Raw genomic sequence first — 21,560 nt, 5'->3', positions numbered from 1 at the left:
GTACTGAGCTGTAACAAGCTGAAAAGAATGTTAACAAGTTCAATTTCCATTCAATCAATGCCAGAGCTCTTGGAAACGTTCCATGGCAGGAGAGGGGTAAAATCATCTATATGGTAATTATAAGGATGAATCCCCCAGTAACTTTCGCCAGCATGAAAGGTCAGTCCTATTAAAGATAGTTTATCAGTGCTTTGCACATATTCCTTTACTCGCCTTCTAAATGGGTACACCATTTTATTTTTTTTCCTCCATTTTCAGCAACCTGCTGAAGTCTGTGCTTAAGCCAAATGAGAAAAATGGAATTTTGAATGCCGGTAAAGGCTATAATAGCATGAAGATAAATTGTTTTTCTTTCCCCTGCCCTGTCTCAGTCAAACACACTTCTCTCTCTTTCTCTCTCAGTGGTGTTCAAACTCAGTCCATCTATCTTCCCAACCTCTGACCCCCACTTAAAAACAGATCTCCCTCCCCCTCCCCCACTCACTCAGACTGTGAGGTCAGTAGGTTCCCTCCCCTTGGTCCGGTACAGCTACTGACCCATACCCCTTTCCACCATTTCTCCTGATGCATTATGGGTATTTAAAACTTGTCCAACATGACATCATTTCATTTTGAGAGCTGCCTGAGAAAAGTAAATTACAGAATCAATCATGCAGAAGGTCAAGCTGAGACTTCATTACAAGTATTGCATGCCTGCATGAATATCTTTCATTTCTGACTGACCCAATATGTCACAATAGCCGTCTGTCGAGGGAGAAAAGAAAAAAGAAACGGAGCGAGAGAAGGAAAAAAATAAAATAAATCCACTCTCTCAAATTGATGTACAACTCATGTCAGTGCTTCGTGGCTTGGAAGGGAGATAAGAGGGAAGTGTAGAAAAACATGCTTTCTGCAACAGTGCTCACATGTTCAATTTGATTCAAGATATAGTGGTTTCTGACCAGTCGAAACCCAGACTATTATACTCTGGCAATCTACACGATATCAGGGCATATCAAATCATGTGAACAACAAACTGCAAATCTCTTTCCCAGCCTCACTTTCATGTGGCATGATGCATGCGCTCCAAACAGACTCTTCTGTGTGAGACATTAGCATATGTGTGCTGCTGCAGAGCTAATGACATGTGAAACAGCTAGTTGTTAATGAAACATATATAATGCATCACCACATAGTGGTAGATGTAAGAAGACAGCGGGGCTCATTCCTCCTAAATATTGAAATTAACAATTTATACAACTAGTTACTGTAGGTTTCAAATCCAATCGTGGGGGATATTTCAGTGATGCCAACATGTGTCGAGCAAAGCCTAAAGTGTGGTGAAGGCACCAGGTGTTTTTTGAAATGGAACCCAGAGACCCTCACTGTGCAGCAGTGAGAAAACCGAGAAGAAATTGTGAATAAAGCAATACTGGCAGCTCCAACTCCAGTACTATTTGGCACTATTGAGATTCAATCACAAATCAGGAGGACACATGCTGGGAGACAAAAATGAGAGTCAGAAGCTTGTTAGGAGAGCAGATTAAATAAATAATGACTTCAGATTCATGGCTTGCCAGGCACATTGCAGCTGAGAAAAATGTATTTCTCTTTGTAGAAGCCCGGCATCTGTGGCCAATTTGCAAGACATACGCTGAACATTATGGGGAGAGGAATTAAGCAGAACACTTGGCAATGCAAATGGTATGGAAGAAGCTTTTGAAAATAGCCCAGGTATATTCACTGCTTGGGTTTCTCATTAAGTTCTGATAAGAAGACCGGCTTCCACACACTAAATATTCTCCACCAGTAAGCTTGTATAAAGAAAGACAACCCAAGACAACTGTTTGGGAAATATGAGCATGGCGGCTTGATGAAAAATGTAATTGGTGCACGGTTTATTTGTTTGCCCCTGCAGCCATAACAAATACCACAGAATGTAATCATGTATATAAGGTTGTCATTCCTTTATCAGTGTGCTGACAAAATGACAAAACACCCCTCTTAGGGGCTTCGTAAATCATCGTCTCTGTATATAGAAGGCACCGCAAACAGCGCGGTTACTTATCTCATTTAAAAAAGTTGCGTTCTCAAAAAGATAAAACCATAGATGAATAGAATTGGTAAAAAAAAGGCATTGTCACGAGACTTTTAGGGATCAATCCCATTTACAGGAGAAATGAAGGGCCACCACGAGCTACAATGTGCGATGACTGATAACAAGTGAGTAGTGTGCTGGCGACAAAGCCACGAGGCAAGGAGCAGAAACCCACTTTCTCCCCGCAGTTTTTAATAGAGTCTCCGCACAATCAGAGACATGAGCCATGCAAATTGTGTTAAAGAGGAATAATGTTTGAGAATCAAATCTAATCCTCCAGCAAGTTGTGAGAACAGTCAGGAATGTAATTGTGTCAAGTTTCCGTTTCTTCCAGATGTAAAAAGCTTAACTGACCATGAAATGAAAATTCTTTAGGCAAAAGCCTTCCGGGGCTCACTTACTGTATGCGGCAAAGATATTTTAAAAGCAGCAATTATTTGACATGCCCGAAGCATGGAAGCAGGAAAAAGAGCTGTAAAATGTTATAGCCCCCTTTCCCATAAGGAATGTAAATACATATATATAATATCAATGAGATTTAACAAATGTGTTGGGGTGTGCAGGTGGTCTAACATACATTACATTGTCTCACACAGTTACACTTATCATGGTGCCTCTTCTCAGTGCAATGTGTGTTGTGGTTCACAAAGACAATTCAGTATCAACATCATCATCTCTCCGCTCATGTCTTTGGTCTTTGTCCTTTCATTTCTTTTCTCCTAAATGAATCTTCCATTTTTGTAATAGGTCTGTAAGACAACTACTCAGCCACTGACATTTCCATTTTTCCTCCTCAATGCTTCTATGATTGTGGCATTTGAAAATGCCTTTCCACCCCAATACAACAATCTCACAATCTATAGCACATAGCAACGTAAAGAGAGTGATTATTTCATCTACAGTGCCATGTTTGACCAGCCGTATCAGAGGAAAGGAGGATAAAGCTAAAAGTAGAGGGTTATTTTATACAACACAAAGACAAAGCTGATCCTAAACTCCAAACAAAGCATGGCTTTTTTTTCTGAAGACCTCGTGTGACATTGGACAGAAGCATGCATCAGCATTTACAACAGAAGAAAAAGGGGGCTTCTGGAGGCAACATGAATTAAATATGAGCATGTGAAACGGTGGCACTTTTGGGTCCTATTTTCCCTGTCCTTCTGGGACTGAATAGGCTTTGTACTTTAACACCTGTGATCTATTCACATCTGCTCACCTTACAGGGGAGATCATCCACACTGTGTGCTTTTAAAAAAATTAAAAAGTAACAAAAATTCCTCACACTAAGTAACTTAATATCATGACATTTACTTAATGTGATCATGTGTTGTAAACAAGGCCAGATGCTGTGCCAGATGCAGGGACAACAGGAGGCATACACAAACTGTGAAGGTGACATTTTGGTCTGGTAAAAGGACTTATTTAAGGACTGCACACTTCTTGTATCAGGGGTGTCCAGTAGTGTATACTTAAAAGTAATATCTTTTAGTTTGGATACAACATCAAAAACCACATCTGGAGCTGCAGATACAAGTAGGACACCTACTAGAGCAGCACTATTGCAGGCTCTCTTTTGTGTGAGGAAAACATTTCTCAAACCGCAGAAAATAAATAGACGTCTTGATTTGCTAGTGCAGTATATGCATCGCAGTGCTCACCACGGGTTGGCCGTTGTTGACAGACACCCCTTCCTGGTCCATCATGTTGCGTGAGATGGTAATAGAGGGCAGATCCAGGCTCTGAGAGGGGAACTGGGGGTTTAAGAGACCCCTGTGAGGAACTGGGGGCTCTGGCATTGCTGGGAAAGGGGAGTCCACTTCCGATAGACCCAGACCAGACTCCGTCTCAGGTGGAGGTGTAATGGGAGGAATCTCAAACTCCTCGTCTCCCAAGCTGGGTGTGTGAAAGGTCTGCAAGGAAGAGGAAAATCATGAAATCCAGCGGCACAAAACAGGTAGGAAACATTCTCGGAGGTGGGCCTTATCTAACCTGCCGGAAGGAAACAGTCAGGGATTAAATCAGACAACTTTGTTTAAGACAGGGAGTGTTTTGGTAGAGTGCTAACACACGTGTCTGTAAGTGCACTAAGATGTAACATTTCACAAACCTATTAAAGTCCACTTTGAGGAAAAAAAAAGAAGGAAAAAGGGCAAGTGCAGAGGAAGTCAAAAGCAAAAATATCAAGCAGCAATCACGGGAGAGAGAGGATACATGATAAAAGCCCTTAATCTCAGGGATGGAAGATGTTGGGTTGAAGTGCAGTGAAAATACACGTCACAGGGAGATGGGTTTAAAGAACATTTTCAAAGATGATTACGCTTGGCCAGAAGTGTTTCTTTATGTTCCCCTTGCCTGCTCCCTTAAATCTGCTCATCAAACAGCCTAATCCTTCTGCCTTTCGAATTAAAGCTTTTGGTCACACTTAATTTGCTTATGTGCCTTTTTGGAGATGGGACTGTACACCTACTCGGGTCTTGTTTTCATCCGCACATTGCATGAAGCCACTCTTTGGAAAGTCAGTATAGTCATATCATCACGCTGACCACAGTTCCACATGCATGTATGCAGACATGATTTTAACTGCTAGCACCACGAAGCTACGTTAAATACACAAACGCCGATGAGTCTCCCGCATGGCGGTTTCACCTTTTCACACACCTGCATTTCATTTTCAACTGGGCTTGAAGTCCTGGAGACGATCATGTCTCACTTTCTGAGATAAACCCTGCTTCTTTGAAAGGGGACCTGGTTTGTCTCACTCTTTGTTGGCTCACTCTGAACAAACGTGACAGCATTACATCGTTTAGACACATGTTAAGCATCATTGCTTGGCTTGTCCCATGGGAATCTCGCTCCTACCCTAACAGAGGTGAAGTTCTTCAAACCCTCAAACCTTTAAACCTGAGATCAAGAGTTGCATGATCTGCAGGCAGAGCCCACTGTGGTCAACAACAAAGCTAACCAGGCGTGCCTTCAATGTCTTCCTCGGCTCTGTTTCCGGTAGGGGATAGAATAACAGAAGGGAAACAACGGAGGGAATATGCCAGCAAAGCCCTTGATTAGGGAGTATTAATGTTCCCCCTGTTTGCTTTAGCACACAGACACTTGAAACTAATTCATTGCCTACTCAGGGCAGCTGCCTTGACAAGCACTGATGCATTCTAGTGGCAAAGGCAGTGAATAGAGTTGCTTCCTTTCCTCTTGCCATTCCTGCTTCCTTACCACCGTTTCACTTTGCAGTGCTTGTTTCACGGCTAGAGAATCAGTTCTCCTTTCAAAAGGAGCTAAGGTCATATTCATCACAGCCCTGGCCTCTGGCTCACAGAGTGCAGAATAAATCACGAGCACCTTCAGTAGGAGCCATTTACTCGGAGTCCTCTGCTGTCATATTATGCTTCAGTCCGCTCAAAAGCCTCCAGAACTTAGTTCACAATAATGCCTGTTCAGCAGCATGTGAATCAAAACAGTGTTTGAAAAAGAAGAATATATATATATAAAAACAAAATTGTCATGATCATGGACAAAAAGTTCCAGTAGCACATCGGAAGGATCAGAGATCGTTTATCATCACAGTCTTCATTCATCTTTTTCAACATCCCCTGCGGAGTGGGGTCAACCGCCACACCAGCTTTGAGATCTATGGTTTCATCTGTATCCTATCATGGAGCAATGTGAAAACACTGGCACACTCTTGTAATATCTCTGACAGAGAAGTATGAGTCGTGTCTTGATCTTGCCTTGTCCAGTACCTACAGATACGCTCTACCGGCTGTGATACTATGACCACATTTATCCACGGAGGCCCTTGAAGGAAACATATCACTTACGTGATTTTGCTCTTGCGCTACTATGGATACTATTTGCTGACGTAAGTAGGTTTCCTGTGGTAAATCAGGGCAGGACTATATTAGGCCACTGGATCCTACAGGCTGGTGCATTGTGGCCTGAATTACAAAGCCGACCTGGAGATTTGAGATGTCAAAGAAGAAGAAGGTTGGCTGAGGTGAGCTGTACTTTTGTCGGAGAGCAGCACAAGCACGACTGTGACCTTCGAGCAAAACGCAGACGTGTACCTGGAGGAGAATTGCTGGTGTTTAATGTCTGCTCAACAGAATGGAAGCAGAAGATAGAAACAGAAAGGCAAACTGTGGGGGAGGGAAGATAGAGCAAGATCAGTATCAGAGACTGAGCTTGTATGCATTGCATCTCTTTGTTAATGATGATACAAATTAACATCTGCACCAGGGGCACTGATAATAGAGACATGGCGGTTGTGTCTCTTTGGGGATGGGGGGGTATGGAAGATGTCAACTGTCTGCGAAGAAAAGGGCCTCTCTTCGGGTGAAGAGAAGCCAGATTTGACTGAAACCCACAGAGTGTTACAGTGTTGCATACTGTCTAGTGTCATTTTACATAGAGCCAGTCTAATTCTGCACCAGGAGCAGCTTAGGGGGCTCTGATCGGAGATTAAGAGATGCACAATCCACTTTCTTCGCATCACCAGCCTGATTATCCATTTAAATTGTTCTGAAAGGCTCAGCGGAGCAAAGTGCCAAGCCAGATGCTGGCATGGGATGTGCAGACATGTACATGTTAAAGGCTGGGCAAGGGACAGAACAACATAGAGAGAGTGTGTGTGTGTGTGTGTGTGTGTGTGTGTGTGTGTGTGTGTGTGTGTCTTTCTATTGGCAGCCACAAGGGCCAGTGGTATGAGGGCAGAGCAGGGCTTGTAACAGAGAGGCCTGATGGAGCCAGCATGTTGATCCTTAGCAGGTGTGTGGGGAATCTCCACTACTGTACTGCAAATAATTCTAATAGTCTTTATATTCTGCCTAAAACAAATGTATTTGGGTTTATCAAGTATGTGGTGATAAACAATCCTACCATAATAATTAATAATAATCAGAATTACATGATGATGCACAGCAGTAAATACCAAATAGTGAGACGAAACTGTACAAAAATCCCAAACGAAGAGTCAAATTTTATTAGTTTTGGAAGTATTTAGTCAAAAACCAAAGTATTGGACACATTCAAATGTTGAATTCAAATGTTGTGCTAGATGAAAAGTTAGGGAACCATCAAAGTTATTAAGATTCATACTGACAGGGTCATAGGATCTGTAGACGTCTGTAGAATCCGTTCAATAGTTGAAGAGACATTTCACAAAAAAAATGTGATATTAATGGTGGCACTAGACCACATTAGTCGAGGGATCATCAAAGTCATGTTCATAGTCTGGGAACATTTTCTGCCATCCATCTGTCAGATGTTGAAATATTTCAAGAGATAAGTAAAACATATATGTAATAACGCCTATGAAATATCCTGGAGGCACTGAATGAAAAGTCAAGGAAATTATCAAAGTCATCCTCTTGTCAATCCATCCTTAAAATTGGAAAAAGTGGAAAAAGTCACGAATCACCAAAGTCGGTAACTTTCATCATCTGGGATGAACGTCTATGAAAAATAAAAGATATGTCAGTCTTATCCATCGTGGTGGACAGACCAACCAAGGGAAGGCCACTAGCATGGCCAAAAGTGACTTTAATGCAAAGGGTCAACCAAACTTGTTTTAAACATGCAGTACATGCCACTTTCTACATGCATATTGTTTTACTGTAACTCTATCTGACCAAATTAAACACTAAAGCAATGTTTACAATAAAAGAAACATGCAGTGAGATGACTAGGAGATGTGTATCAGTGAATGTTCCTTTCTGATATTCTATCCTTGAGCTGCCTTGGTGCTCTTTCAAAACCAACACAAAGAGCAAGAGAAAGCTTTTCAGGCAATATTCCCAGCCCTTCAATAAATGTAGTAATGCAATTCACAGATGCAATAACCAAGACTTGTTAAAGGCAGCAGCATGCAATTACTGCATATAATAGGCCTCGGAATCAATAGAGGCAGGATTGAGGATCCAGTTTCAAATATCTAGACGGGCAGAGTGCAGCTACTCAAATGACAACATCAAACATGGCACCCTTAATCAACATTATTTCAAATTTGGATCATTTGTAGTCCATTTCTACATATTTATAGTTCATTACACGTCTCTAATTTGATTAGGAAAGTAAAGTGATACATCTGAGTGGAACACAAGCCCAGTGTACAGTATCTTTTTCCCTGAGGGAAGCAGTCAAGCTTTCCCTGCTAGAATGTATGCTTTACCAGGCACACCAAGGTCATCTTATCTCACCCTCTAAGTGCATAAAGTAAATGATACACCAGCCATCTAAATGGCAAATACAGGTCTGCTGTTCTGATGTTGCAGCATTCTGCCTCGAGCACAATACATTGTGTCATTGTTCATGTATAGTATGTTTTGTGCAGACAAACTGTAACTCAATGTAGACGGCTTTCTATTTTGCTTCAAGGAATTTGGAGTAATGCTTAATTTGTTACATATGTTCTTTGAACCGAGAGTCAAATCCAAGACAAGACAGCTATATATATATATATATATATATATATATATATATATATATACACACATACACATGCATACCTAGCATGTAGACAGTATGTATGTAACTATGTCAATCCACACTTTACTGACAGGGACTGAGATGATCACAAAGCATCCTGGTTGTTCCTTCCAGGTTGCTTTGTGATATACATATATCTATCTTAAAATTAAAATGTATTCATTCTTTTTAAGAAAGAAATATTACATTATTCCTCTTTTGAATGAGAAGCTCAATTCATTAGCAATACAACACTTTGCTGCTGCAGTCTAACGTGACTCGGTACCGATATGACCTGCGGCTTCTGGTTAGGGCTGCACAATTAATCGAATATTAAATCAATCATGATTTTCGCTTCCCACAATTAAATAAATATGAGAGACTGCGTATTGACATAAAATGCACGCTCCGCTTATAAAAAAAACCTCTGCATATCAAATCAAGCTCTTCCTAAACTGACAGCCAGCCACCAGGGGGCGATCGGCAAGTTATTTTGTCCCTAAATACAGCGAAAAATAACCGCAATCTCAATATATCATCCCTACTTATGGTTTGCTAATCCTGGATCATTTTAGATAAAGTGTTGCTGTTTAACTAACATTACTGAGTCAGCTCACTGCCTGTATGACTCTACTTGTGCTCTCGTTACACAATGTTTTAACATTTTCCCCTACATTGTAATTTGTGGCCACAGTGGCAGCTGTTAGCAAAAGTTACACAGTCTTCCTAAATGATAGGTGAAACAACTGGACACTCGCATTGCAATTACTTTTTACTACATGTAAAACAACTGGTGGTTGGGAAACAAAAAAGGACCGCAAAGTTGCTGACCGTTGTCATTGTTCAAGGGGTTCAATTCCACCGGACTGAAGCTAAGCCGCGGCGCTAACTGATGGAAGCTACGATACTGTTGCGGGAACATAGGAACACCTGTTGCAATAAGTGATGTGTTTCTAAGAGCGATTAATGTTGAAGTTTAATTATGGAAAAAACTTTTAGTGAATTCATGTGTGGCTATGCAGTTGTTGCGTGTTGGCGCTATAGCCAACACCCAACAACAGAACCAACAAGCCAAGTATTTATGCCCACTTTATAACTTCAAAGCCATTTAATCTGACCTCATTCGAGAAAGAGATGAAGCTACCCACAAAGTAGCCGTGAATCTTCATAAAATACATTGAGTATCAATCTTTGTACGCAATACACAGTTGGTTTTGATTACAATAGCTAAACAAACGTGGTTGCATAAATGTAGGCTGCTGTTGAAGTTGGAACCTGCTGAAGGACACCTCCTCTCCCACTGTACCCTGAAGTAGATTAATATAGCATTACAGTGGAGATAGTGTGAAACCTCAAAGTGGAAGTCAAATTAACCTTCATTTAGCTCGGGTTGCAACAAACAATACTGTGGGCTCTCAGAGAAAAGAAAAAGCTATGCTCAAGGCTTATTATCTCTTTCACTCCTAAGCACAATACCATCTGTGCCCCAACACTGGAAACAGTTGTTCCTTTTGATGAAATGCAAATGAGCTTGGTTGTTTTTATGAAAAAAAAAACAAAAAAAACTGTCCATCCACCCCACTCCCTGGCTGCCACAGTGGGCCCTCACAGCCGGGGGTCGGACGCTCTGCAAGCAGCTTGTGTCGGCGTGGTCCCCGTTACAGTGGGCCACTGCGTACAGAGGATTCACCCACTCAGCGTCAATGTGGGGGAAAAAATTAAACTGTGGCTTTGTGAAGCGGCCACTTTATGAACACAATCCAAAACTGTCTGCGCTTGAATGTCACAGTTGCATTCCAACTGTGACGTGAATGAAAACAATAAGGTTAACAGTGACATCTATCTCACTATTTAGGAGCGGTGTAATGATGCTTTGCTGTGCGTTTTGAAACCAGATCAATCTCCCCTGCTACTCTGGAGGAGATTGGCCCGTTCGAACCACAGAGGATGACGGGTATTTTTGGAGCACTTGTCTCTAATGACAGGGCAGCGGAGTGGGTGGAGGGGGAATAGAACAAGTAAATTTAGCACACTGTTAGGACTACTATGGCTCAGAGAGGCAGTTTTATACCTTCAGAGAAACAACTGTTCCCTTCGTTCTTCCAATGCCACAGTGCAGTACCTAAGGAGCGATTCCAGCAGCTCCACACACTCAAGATTGTTGGTGACATTGCACTTTATGTAAGTGCCAGCAGACAGAAAGTGACAGAGCTAAAGCACCTCTTTGGGCTCCCTCACTATGTCTTTGAAAAAGATGAAGAAAACTTAACTTTATATGACATCACTTTATCTTACAGAGTGTAGTCAAGGCAGTAGGATTACATCAGCGTCAGCTCTCTGAAGTTACTATTAGAAAGTATAGGGTGAGCCTGGCTCATCTTTCTGTAAGCTTATTGTCTTTTGAGGCTCTCGGGACAGGCAGCATTTCAGGAAATAAAAATATGGAGAAATTCAAATTGGAATTTATCATTATGGATGTTCACAGTGTGAAATATAGGGCTTATGCTTTAAATACTGCCGTTAACGGTTGCCCAACGACAGTTCCTTAAATAGTGAATCCTGAACTGCAGAGAAATATTTAAAAAAGGAGAAGTATCATTCATGTACATGACACCTATGAAAACTGTACTCCACTGCATTTGTAATAAGACTATGTCTGCATTGAACTGTCCATGTTCAAAAGAGAACTCTAACATGCAAGTGTACTTACATCTCCAGCAGCGAGCAGCGCACCGTTCGCCTCCGCCATGTTCATGTAGTTGTTGTTGTTGTTCTGGAACTGTAAATGAGGACAAAAGAAAAAAAACACAATCAGCCGACGAGTGTACAGATAACATCCAGTGCAACTTGAGCTCTCCCCTTTGATAATGGACACCTGTCACTCAAACAGATGGTCACACTTGGCTCTGAATGTTTACCCACAGAGTTAACCCCCTTTTCTCTAGGTGCACGCGCATTCTGCCACTCTGCCATTATTGCAACATGACGAGAGGCATGCGAGGGGCCCAGGCCAATTCAAACCAGGGTAATGAGAATCTGGTCTGGCTATTCAGCTCATATGGGATGGCAATTAAGGAAATGTTTGCGTCACAAAGCCATCAAGATGCAGTGGCGGGTTATTAACTTCAAATAAACTATGGGAGAGAAGAGATACTGGGGGGAAATAAGGAGGCAGAGTGTTTTTAATATGGCTAGAGTGCTTTTTTTGGTTAATGGGGGTTTTACAATTTAATTCACCAACATGATTTGTACATGTATCCAGCCTCATGAAGGATCTGAATTCAACCGAAATGTATTTAGGATCCATCCTGTTTTAGTGCAACAAGTACAAATGTATTCTCTCAAAGCATGTACCTGTTAATATCAGAGTAATAACAGAGTAATCACCGGGGGATACAATTGTGCCACGTTGTCAAGAAAACATTAAAAAAACGGTAAAAACACCATCGCGTAAGAGAGTTGATAAGTTATTAAAACCCCGTACTTTGGTAAGAAATAACATGTTTTCACAACATACCCCGCCCTCCTAACCCACACAGAGGCTGCTGGCAAAATGGCAGCCACTTCCCTTTCTTTGGAGACACAGCCATGCTGACAGGTAGGAACAATGGGACATAGAATGAAGAATTATGGGCTAGCAGCTGGGCCCAGGAGCACAATGCACCTCTCTGTGAGTGAGGAGTGCAAAACCCAGCCTACACAGCACGGAGGAGAAGAGTCACAGCGCGTTTGCGTCTTCTTGAGGTTCCACCGAGAACACAATTTCAACAAAGCTCGGCAGTAATCTCTTGTGTGTGTTTATTACAAAGTCACTCTCTTAAAAACATTACGAGAGACAAAGACGTCCAATAGACGGAGAGAAAGAGAGAAATACATGGCTTCTTATTCGGGCAGAAGCCAAACAATAGTGGAAACAAATTGAGATCACAGCGAACTGAGAAGTGCATTAATATATTTTCTCGCCCTCTGTGTTTTTTGCCCTTCTCCTTTTCTTCCGAGTGGTTAGTATGCGAATGTAATTACCGAAAGAACTGCTGCTAATCAACTGCGAATGGTATCCATTAATTAGTCTATGCCCTGGAGAGAGAGTGGGGAATCAGCAGCAATGTTAACAGTGTTATGCACCAATGAGTCGGAGAGCCACAAGCCCTGATAGCAGTTGCTGGAGCAGGTGGTTTGTGCCGTCTAGGCCTCCGGTGCTGTCTTACCTGGAGCTGCCCCACTAAACTATATCTGACTGGAGCACTGGGGGTGTGCGTGTTTGCACAAATGCACACACACAAATGTATAAAAAACACACACCTTAAGTGAGAAGCGTCTGTCAATAGCGAGCACTCCTTCACTTCCAAGCTGTATGTAACTTTGAGACATGACATGGCTGGGTTACGTCAGCCACTCGGCTGGTAATTAACCTTATGCCGGGTTTATCTTAGAAGTGTTACTCCGTCCCTCTTCTTCCTTCAGATAACAAATTGAAGTCTCGGAGATATCCTTCTCTATTCAAGCACTGGGAACATTGTTGATTGTGGGGGGAGATAGTGCCGTCTCTGTTTCTTCTGTCCCCGAGTCTCTCTGGATGTGAATATGGCTTTTTAAGAGCGAGCAGACGACAGCTCTTCTGTGTAAATAGTTCTCAGACAATTTAGGAAACATCCAGTGGAATACGGATAGATCTGAACTCGTTATGCCACCTTTAATATAGATGCTTGTACACTCTCCTCGTCTGTTGTTGAAAGGAAGAAAAAGAAAGCTGCGAAATGTTTCTGCGAGCGGAGAGGCTTCGTCTCTGGTTCTGGACAAACTTGTTGGTGGCACTTCTTGGTCACACATTTTCAGCTCCATTACTTGCCATGTTACACATCACTGGTTGTGGGAGACTACTTCACAAGCATGGAAGTGTTTCTAAATCGGGAGGCCACAAACTGTAATGTATGGTGGAAATACATACTGCAAGTACAGACATTACGCAAATCCTATTAGCTCCATCGGAGGAAAACGCATTCAGGTTCAATCCATGGGCTGATTAGTGGTGTGAAACTCTCTGGTCTCTGTCTCTGTGAGTCATGTTTTATTGTGTTTGCAGGGGCCCTTTAAGAGCAGTTCCTTATCTCCTCTGAGAACTGTGACTAACATCCCAAGAAATGTCCCCAGCCACCGCCGGTATCAATCTTCACCATTAAAAGCTGTACCATGTCGCATCGCAGCGCAGCGCGGGGCCAGAGGCCCCAGCGGACAACCAGAGCAGGGAGTGGCGATTATTATTGTTATTCCCATTTCTATTCCTTGGGTTGAGGGAGGCATTGGCCACTCATGTTCGCAGCAGTGACGATTGAGTCAAATGCCAGATGAAATTAAGTGTGATTGGAGGGACCAAGCAGCTAAAATGGGTCAGCACAGACAATGAAGGCTCTGTAATTAAAATGATGTGACGAGCTAGATGAGAGCTGCCATGTGAAGGGCCAAACAACCGTGTCTGTGTGTGCGCGGAAAGGTGTTTTGGAATCAGAAATGCAACACAAATACCTCAGATTTGGAGAAATCTGAGGTGTGGAATTACTTGACATTTTGCTATATAAATGCTCCTGGACACAAAAAACGTGGCTTGTACATCTAGTGAAGCACTATAGCAACAGCTCAGAGAGGTTGCAATGTTACATCTCCCCCAAAGAGAAGCCATAGAAAAGTGTGCTTTAAAAGTAGCTGTGAGGGCTTTTATTAACAGAGTGAATTCACGGTTAAAGGTGCTCTGTAACATGAGTCAGACATGGCTACATGGCAGAACAAACACTGGGCGCTCAGTGTTTTTATTTCTGCTTCTGCAACACCAGCACATTTCTCCAACAACTGTTTAACAGGAGAGAATTAAGAGCTTACATGGGCCCTGATCCTAACGTGAAAAGACTCCACTGTCTGCATGATCGCAGGCAGACAGAAAACCAAGCAACCTCGCAGTGAATGGGATGAATGTGAATTTCTAGGTTTTTTTCTTAAATTGCACATTGTTGCCTTTTTATTTTATTCTAATTCGGATAAAACGTCAAGGATACCCCTTGAATCAATGTGAAAGTGTCAGTTATTCACTATCAGACAAAAACAGTCACAAACACATTCTAAGCAACAAGCTTGCTTTCTATTTTTTTGGACTCTAGCAAGTGTAATTTTGATGCCGGGTTGTTTTTTTAAATCCCAGTGCAGGAATATTTGTATGAAAGGATGTCCAGTGGGAAATAAGGTGTTTTACAGATATTATGGCAAACAAAATTATTACAACCTCAGGGTGAACACAATATTGCACCAACATGACCCCATCTCACCCCCAATATGATGGAGTAACCACACAGATCCTATCAGTAAACATGAACTGGACAACCAAGATTCACAGAATACACGGCTGAGGAGCCTCTGATAGCACAGCTGCCATCTCTGCATGCATACAAATGGAAAACAAACATGCACTAGCCCGTACTTCAACTGAACATTGAATACTGCTTTGTCAGTGGTGATTAAATGACAAAGAATGACTTGGGTAGACGCAAGATGACACAGCATTTTATCCCAAAAATAAAGAAAGTAAATTAGATGAATCTGTATTTTCAAGCCTTCAGACGGCTGTTTTAAAGTTTGGGTTTTAAAGTACGATCAAACAGTCACAATATCGGTGCCGTCTGTCAGCAGGTAACTAAATTGGACACATTCTTCCTCCCCACTGAAAACCACCAAACTAATTCAATCAGGAGCCCAGGCTTTTCCAGAAACATGTCAACTGCTGACAAGCGATTTTACAGTTCAGCTTGAGCTCAGTAATCACAGCCTAGCATGTGTTCTCTGGAACATGACACTTGTGCTAATATGTTCTCCAGTGGTCTCTATAAAACACAGCAAAAACACCACAGTTAAAACTCAACCTCCAATCCCAAGAAACCCGCGGTAATTTGCTGTGTATTATTTTATGCAATTTCCTTTAAAGCTTGGCCTGCCACCAGACCTCTCTTTCAGTGACGGGGATCAGAGGCTGAAAAGAGCAGCACAGTTTCCCTTCCTGTAGACCTGGTCAGGCCCCCGCTGCAGCCTTTAGAAAAGTTATCTTCTGACTCCCAAGGTCCTCCTCAACAAATACATGCTCATTTACAACCCGATTCAGCATAAACACTCTGCAGCTGCCTCTCTGGTGATCACGAGGCCTATTCACGGCCAGCAGGCCGTCGTACATGCAGCGCCGAGCTGACATATAGAGATATATTTCCTCCTATGTGTGCAGCAGTCAATTTGTAAAACGACTCCACAACGCAGCATGTCCACGCAGTCGGCTTGCAACCTGTGTTCTGATCTGCGTGCCGAATCGATTGGTAATTCAGTTTAAAGCTAAAATCATTACTCCCCCCAGCCCGGCACTGTCTTCCACTATTAGGACTGCTAGTCCTCAACTACATGAGGTAGAATTGAGGGGGAAGTTCAATGTAAGCATCTCACTCTTCCTCTGCCTCTCAGTGCAAGTACCACTGCAGTAGTGCAGGGGATGCGGCGTGAGAAAAAGTCTCGGTCATATCTGGGATCTAAATCAAGCTGATGGCGGTTTTGTTCAGCCTGTGTGCCGATTATCTCCTCTCACTCACAACACGCTGACCACTGTGGCCTGAGCTCTTGTGATCATAGCTGGCTTTGCTTTAGTAAAGATATACTTGGAGGAACAGTTTAGTTAAAAGGCCACGTTTCCTGGTACATGTCACGAAAATTACAAAGAATCAGTTTCAACAGTATGCTATCTTTCTTTAGTGTTTGATCAGAGAGTGGTAAACATGTAGGACATTTAGGTTGAAATTTGGACTATTGATTTTGGAAGATGTCATCACTAAAGTCTCCAAGTATGAAGAAATTATGGGCAGAGTTTGTCACCGTGAACCCAAAAGCAGATCTTCTGTTCTTCAAATTACTCTACACGTTGCAGTCACGGGGCATGAAACTAAGTTTGCATATCAAACCAAAATGATAAGCTTAACTATCAAAATAAAAGGAAAATCTTAAAGCGATTTCACAGCTCGGCAAATATGCATTATGTTGTTTCAAGCTACCCAGTCATTATGCCAGTGTTGAAAGGCAAACTATAGCTGGTGCGTTCAGCGTATTCCTCGGGGCCACATTTATATTCAGCACAGACGTGGAGTACAAGTGTGATAGTGTGACAGACCGGGGTGAAACAAGCAGATCTTTCCATTTCTTTTTAAAGTATTTGAGGATGAGATTATTTGAATTCACTGCATCAGAACAAACATGAGTTCAGGCAGAAAAGCTGTCAATCACAGGAAAGTCAACTCCGGACCTATTGTATTGTCAGAATACAGAAACAAGTTAAAGCACACGCTGTAAATGTTTCACTCGGGCTATTGTATTGAATGAAAGAGAACCCAAAGCCAAAGTCTTTGTGGGATCTTCAGCTATATGTGATCATTTAATAATGATTCTCCTAATTTAGGAGCACAATAAGAGCCACGCTCGCAGCTCTCTGGCTGTACTTTTGCACCGCAGTGCTTTGAGCTAAATGCTAACATCAGCATGCTAGCATACTCAGGTTTAGACTGCAGTGCCTGACTGTGAATATCTGTACAACATTTAATGGCAATCCATTCAATAGTTACTGGAAATAGAGCTATTTCTGGATGATAGACCACTGTAAATCCCCTCATTTGTAATCATTTTGTTTTACTAATGCTAACATTATAGCTTCTCTGTCACCCGGTTCTATGTATGAATGTTGATTTTAAGAGAAAACAATCACAATACAGTCAGACCATAGTTTTGTAGCATAGCCACATCAAACACAGTGTTACACAATGGAACGAAAACCCACTGAGGTTCACCATAGCTGTTTTCTCTCAGGCCTCCGACAAGCAAATGCTGCCAAAACAAAGATGGTCTTATCATTTGTCATAATGGATCCATAGCCTGAGCCCAGAAGTCTCAATGTTATGCAGGTCAACATCCAACATCCCGTTTTCTTTCTCTCGCTGTTCAGTCTGCTCTGTACTCTCAAGAGCAAATCCTAAAAGAAAGCGCAAGCTAAATGGGGTTCCATCTTTGATCTGGCGGGGTGCAAAGCCATTGGCCCACAGCCACAAAGGAGCTTAGGCAATGGAGAGGGCCTCAGAAACATGGTGTAGCTTTCTCACAATGGCTGCTGTTGCATGGACACACAGCTCTTCAGGAAGCGACATGAGAAAGACTTGGCTTGGTGATGTTGTCCTGCTTTTACAGCTAAGCCATGTCTCAAGGCTGTTTACTCTCAGCAGCTTTGACGCAACTCCAACTCAATATGCTATCAGAGGTGTGGATTTTAACCAAGCTTACGCTACTCTACTTGTCATTCTTTACCACAAAGCAAGAGGCTGCTGTGGGGTTAAGGAGGCTGATAACTAAAAATGACATGGTTAACTGTCATACAGAAGGAAAACATCTTTCCGCTACAGGGAATGGGTTTGTTCTTCGTTGCGCTAATGGTGATGGTTGTGCTGCTCTTGGTTTGTCAGACGGCTATGAGCTCTGGTACTTGGATTCACATAAAGCTCAATTGAAACCTGCTGGGAGTTGAGTCCACTCGTATTGCTCCAGCAGCACAAATGCATTTTTCTCTTCCCTGTACCGCCGTTACCGGCTAAGACACTCATTATAACCGGCTTTGGGAATGTGCACAATCAAGAGCTTTTAGTGATGGACTCAACATAATCCTCCATTTCTTATCTAGTATAGACAGAATAGGGAAATATTTGGGTCAAAATGGGTAAGATAACAAGTGTTTAATTTAAAGTATTGAAAACACCCACATCAAGATATTCAAATCAGTAAAGCCCTTAATTTACAGCAAAGCGTCACCTCGACCTATTTGCCAGCTTGGTTTTGTTTCACTCGTTTTCAAGTTCTACCTTCGTGAAAACACCGTAAACACTTATATGGTTGAATTCTCATTTGTAGCAATGTGTGCAGCCAGTTGGATGTTTATTCTTAAGTGTCTTTGTCCCTTTTCGGTTACTTGCTGATCAGAACTCTTAAGTCCACTCATGGATTTTAAAAACCCTCCTGTGTGTACAATCACAACACCTTCCAGGTTGGTGTGCAACCTGTGTCTTTTCTGGTATTCCTACCATAAGCTCACAGTAAGCACAAACCGAACAGTTGTTCAATCTCTATAAATCTGAACAACACAAACTGCTGAGCGGTGACTCATATATCAGTCTATTATATACTACAGGGCTGACTGTATTAAACAAATGGCGAGGCCTGCAGCTGGAAAAGAGAGGCAATATAGAGAGAGCAGAGGTTATTGTCTAATTTAAATCTTGGCTGCTTTCCCAGAGCTCTACCACATTCCAATTTGAGGCTGTGTTGCTTGGCGCTACTGACACAAGTCCGGCTGCAAATAATCTCGGGCTCCTCTCAAGAAATGTCTCGGAACTGACAATCAACAAGTTGGCATAAATTAAGGATTAATGACTGATATTAGGTGAGATAATGGAGATCCACACATATAGATGCTTTTGTGCCGTTTCTACACGAGCCCCCCCCCTGCGCTGTAGTCTCAATAATGTATCTATAATCATTATTACCCGATGTGCTACATACAAAGGCTCATAAAGAAAGCCAGTGCATTGTGCCTGTAATGTCTTTGAGATCCATAATGAAATAGCAGCTGGAAGAGACATCTGTGAACACATAGTAGTTACAGAATGGTTGAGCGGGCTCTTAGAAGCAATTAGCTATTTCAGGCATTTTCTCCTTGGCATACTATTGTCCGTTCATCTGGTAGATTGACAGCACACCAGGACATCATTAGCAAACCTGACGGCTGTTGAGTCGCAGACATTGTTTTTCTTGTGACGGCAACCATCAGGCTTCCCTAATGTTTTTAACAGTATTTAAACTCAAAATGTCAGTTTAACATTTCCTACTTCAAAAGCAGTGCAAGATTTAGATACCAGCTTTGAATAATTACAAACACTGAGCTTCAACTTTGATTCCGTATCATTGCGCTGACATTTAAAAAAAGAGGTTCAGAACAAAGACACACTACACACATCTTTTAGTCCTAATGCAAAACAAAATATTCCTTTTCTTCCCGGGAAATGACAGGTTGGAGATCAAAGGCACACGGAAACCAGGAGGTCTGCTGTGTATTGAATCGGTGCATTTTAGGGAGAACAAGGTAACTTAGCAAAGTGTTCACGCATGGAGAAAAAGAAAAGTAATAAAGCTCTATGCAAAAAGTCTTTGCAGTTGATGACCGTTGTCAGTGTGTGTTCAATCCAATCATAATTTTCTCCACACTGAATTTCGCTATTGATGCTATCAGGTAAGCGAGGGAAAATCCATTTGTCACACAAATATTATACCTGCATTTACATTATATACACATCGCAGTTAATACAAAATAAAAAAAAGGATAATAGTAAATCAAAAATAATGTGTAAGAAGGGTTAGTCCTAATGTCCTGTAGATGTGATTTAATGTGTTGCTTCAACATTACTGCACACAAAATTGTACAAGAAAATGAAGCTCAATCTGTTTACAACTGAAAAGAACAATGGACGTTGTATTTGTACAACCCCCTTTTACCGGCGTATTGATTTCCTCCTTTGGCCACAGCTCCCTCAAAGTACTTTTATCCCATTTCTCCAAATGCAGGCCGCTTTTTTAAAAAAAAGGGGGGGGGCCGAGGGGTCACTGACATTTTCTGAATTTGAGCCTTGACCTCTAATTTAGGACCAAGCTGTAGAGTATCTCCACTAAAATAAACGAGAACAGGGCACAGTTTGCTCTGCACTCACACCTCTACGTGCAGGTGTGTTCAAATCACTCTTCATTTGTCTTCATTAGGCCCATGATTGACCCGCTTCTCCAATTCTCTACCAGTGTGTATGTACCGGTATATATATATATATATATATATATATAATTTGCAGAGAGCATCAAGAATGATATTGTGACCAAATCACCTGGTATCCTGTTGTTCACATGCGGTCAGGAACTATTAAATGTTCATAACTTCTGACTCACGCAACCAAACATTTTGTATTCTAAAATGCATTTACATCCAATACTTGATCCAATTAATATATTGAATATATAATAATCAATATACAAACAAAGCTTACAATGACAAAAGCTTTGATTTCAACAAGGGATGCCATGCTGAGAATACCGACTGCAGCTTTAAATCGGAGTGAGAAACAGAATTCCCACCGTCAACTTGTCATCAGCTAATTCACCTGGAGTCAGAGGCGGGAGATACACTGGACACATAGGGAGAGATAATCTCTTCATTCATCTTTGCAAAAGAGATCGACCCAATTAGCTTGCCTCATTGACTGACAGCCCTCGTGTTTGCTATTCTCCCTCGACTTTTTCCCCCCCTTCTTAAATCAGGAGTTATGCAGTTTATGCTGGCTCCCTCTGAAGGCCTCGGAAATTATTCGAGGGAACTGTATGACAGTGAAATAATCATGATGTCTTTATTCAGATCTGTTGAGTCTGAAATATTCACCACCGCAATTTACTGAGACCGATTAGCCAATGGAAGGGTTGCTTAGGCTCTCTAGAGTTCTGTAATTGAGAGGATTTGACTTTGACTTCTGCTGATAACTACACACATTCCTCTTTTTTTAATATGCTTTTTCTTTTATTAGCCGCTCCTAAAAGCCAGTGCACATCACAATTATGACGCTTGCAGAAACAGCAGTTCAAATTTTGATTGCAGTCCCTTGAAAATGTGATTCCACATCGTGTTTTGACTGATAATTTACCAAAGTGTGTCTGGCTGTAGCCTAAAGAACAGTCCGTGTTAGTTGGCATGTTAGTCACTGCCGAACTGTCGGATGTAGAAACTCAAAGATCAGAGGCAACAATGGCCCCTGTGTGCAAACACAATATTGTATTACTAATATATATATATTAGTAATACAATATTGTGTTTGCACCCTGGTCTAGTAGGACCAGTAGATTGTAGCGGCTCATGTTATCAAATTGT

At 41.8% G+C, this 21,560-nt stretch overlaps 1 protein-coding gene across 1 annotated transcript in view; it reads right to left on the bottom strand.

Moving 5' to 3' along the window:
* Positions 1-21,560, bottom strand: part of tox3 (TOX high mobility group box family member 3) — a 39,085-nt gene that overhangs the window by 5,965 nt on the left and 11,560 nt on the right. Inside the window, exons 4-5 of the mRNA XM_034525143.1 lie at positions 11,259-11,327; positions 3,736-3,987 (exon numbers count right to left, since the gene is read on the bottom strand). Of these exons, the coding sequence (XP_034381034.1) occupies positions 3,736-3,987; positions 11,259-11,327 (321 nt within the window). The remainder of the gene's footprint in view (positions 1-3,735; positions 3,988-11,258; positions 11,328-21,560) is intronic.

Source organism: Cyclopterus lumpus, chromosome 3, assembly GCF_009769545.1.
Source record: "Cyclopterus lumpus isolate fCycLum1 chromosome 3, fCycLum1.pri, whole genome shotgun sequence".
NCBI lineage: Eukaryota > Metazoa > Chordata > Actinopteri > Perciformes > Cyclopteridae > Cyclopterus > Cyclopterus lumpus.
Note: the sequence above shows the minus strand (reverse complement) of the source record. Positions and strands in the feature narration are given on the sequence as shown.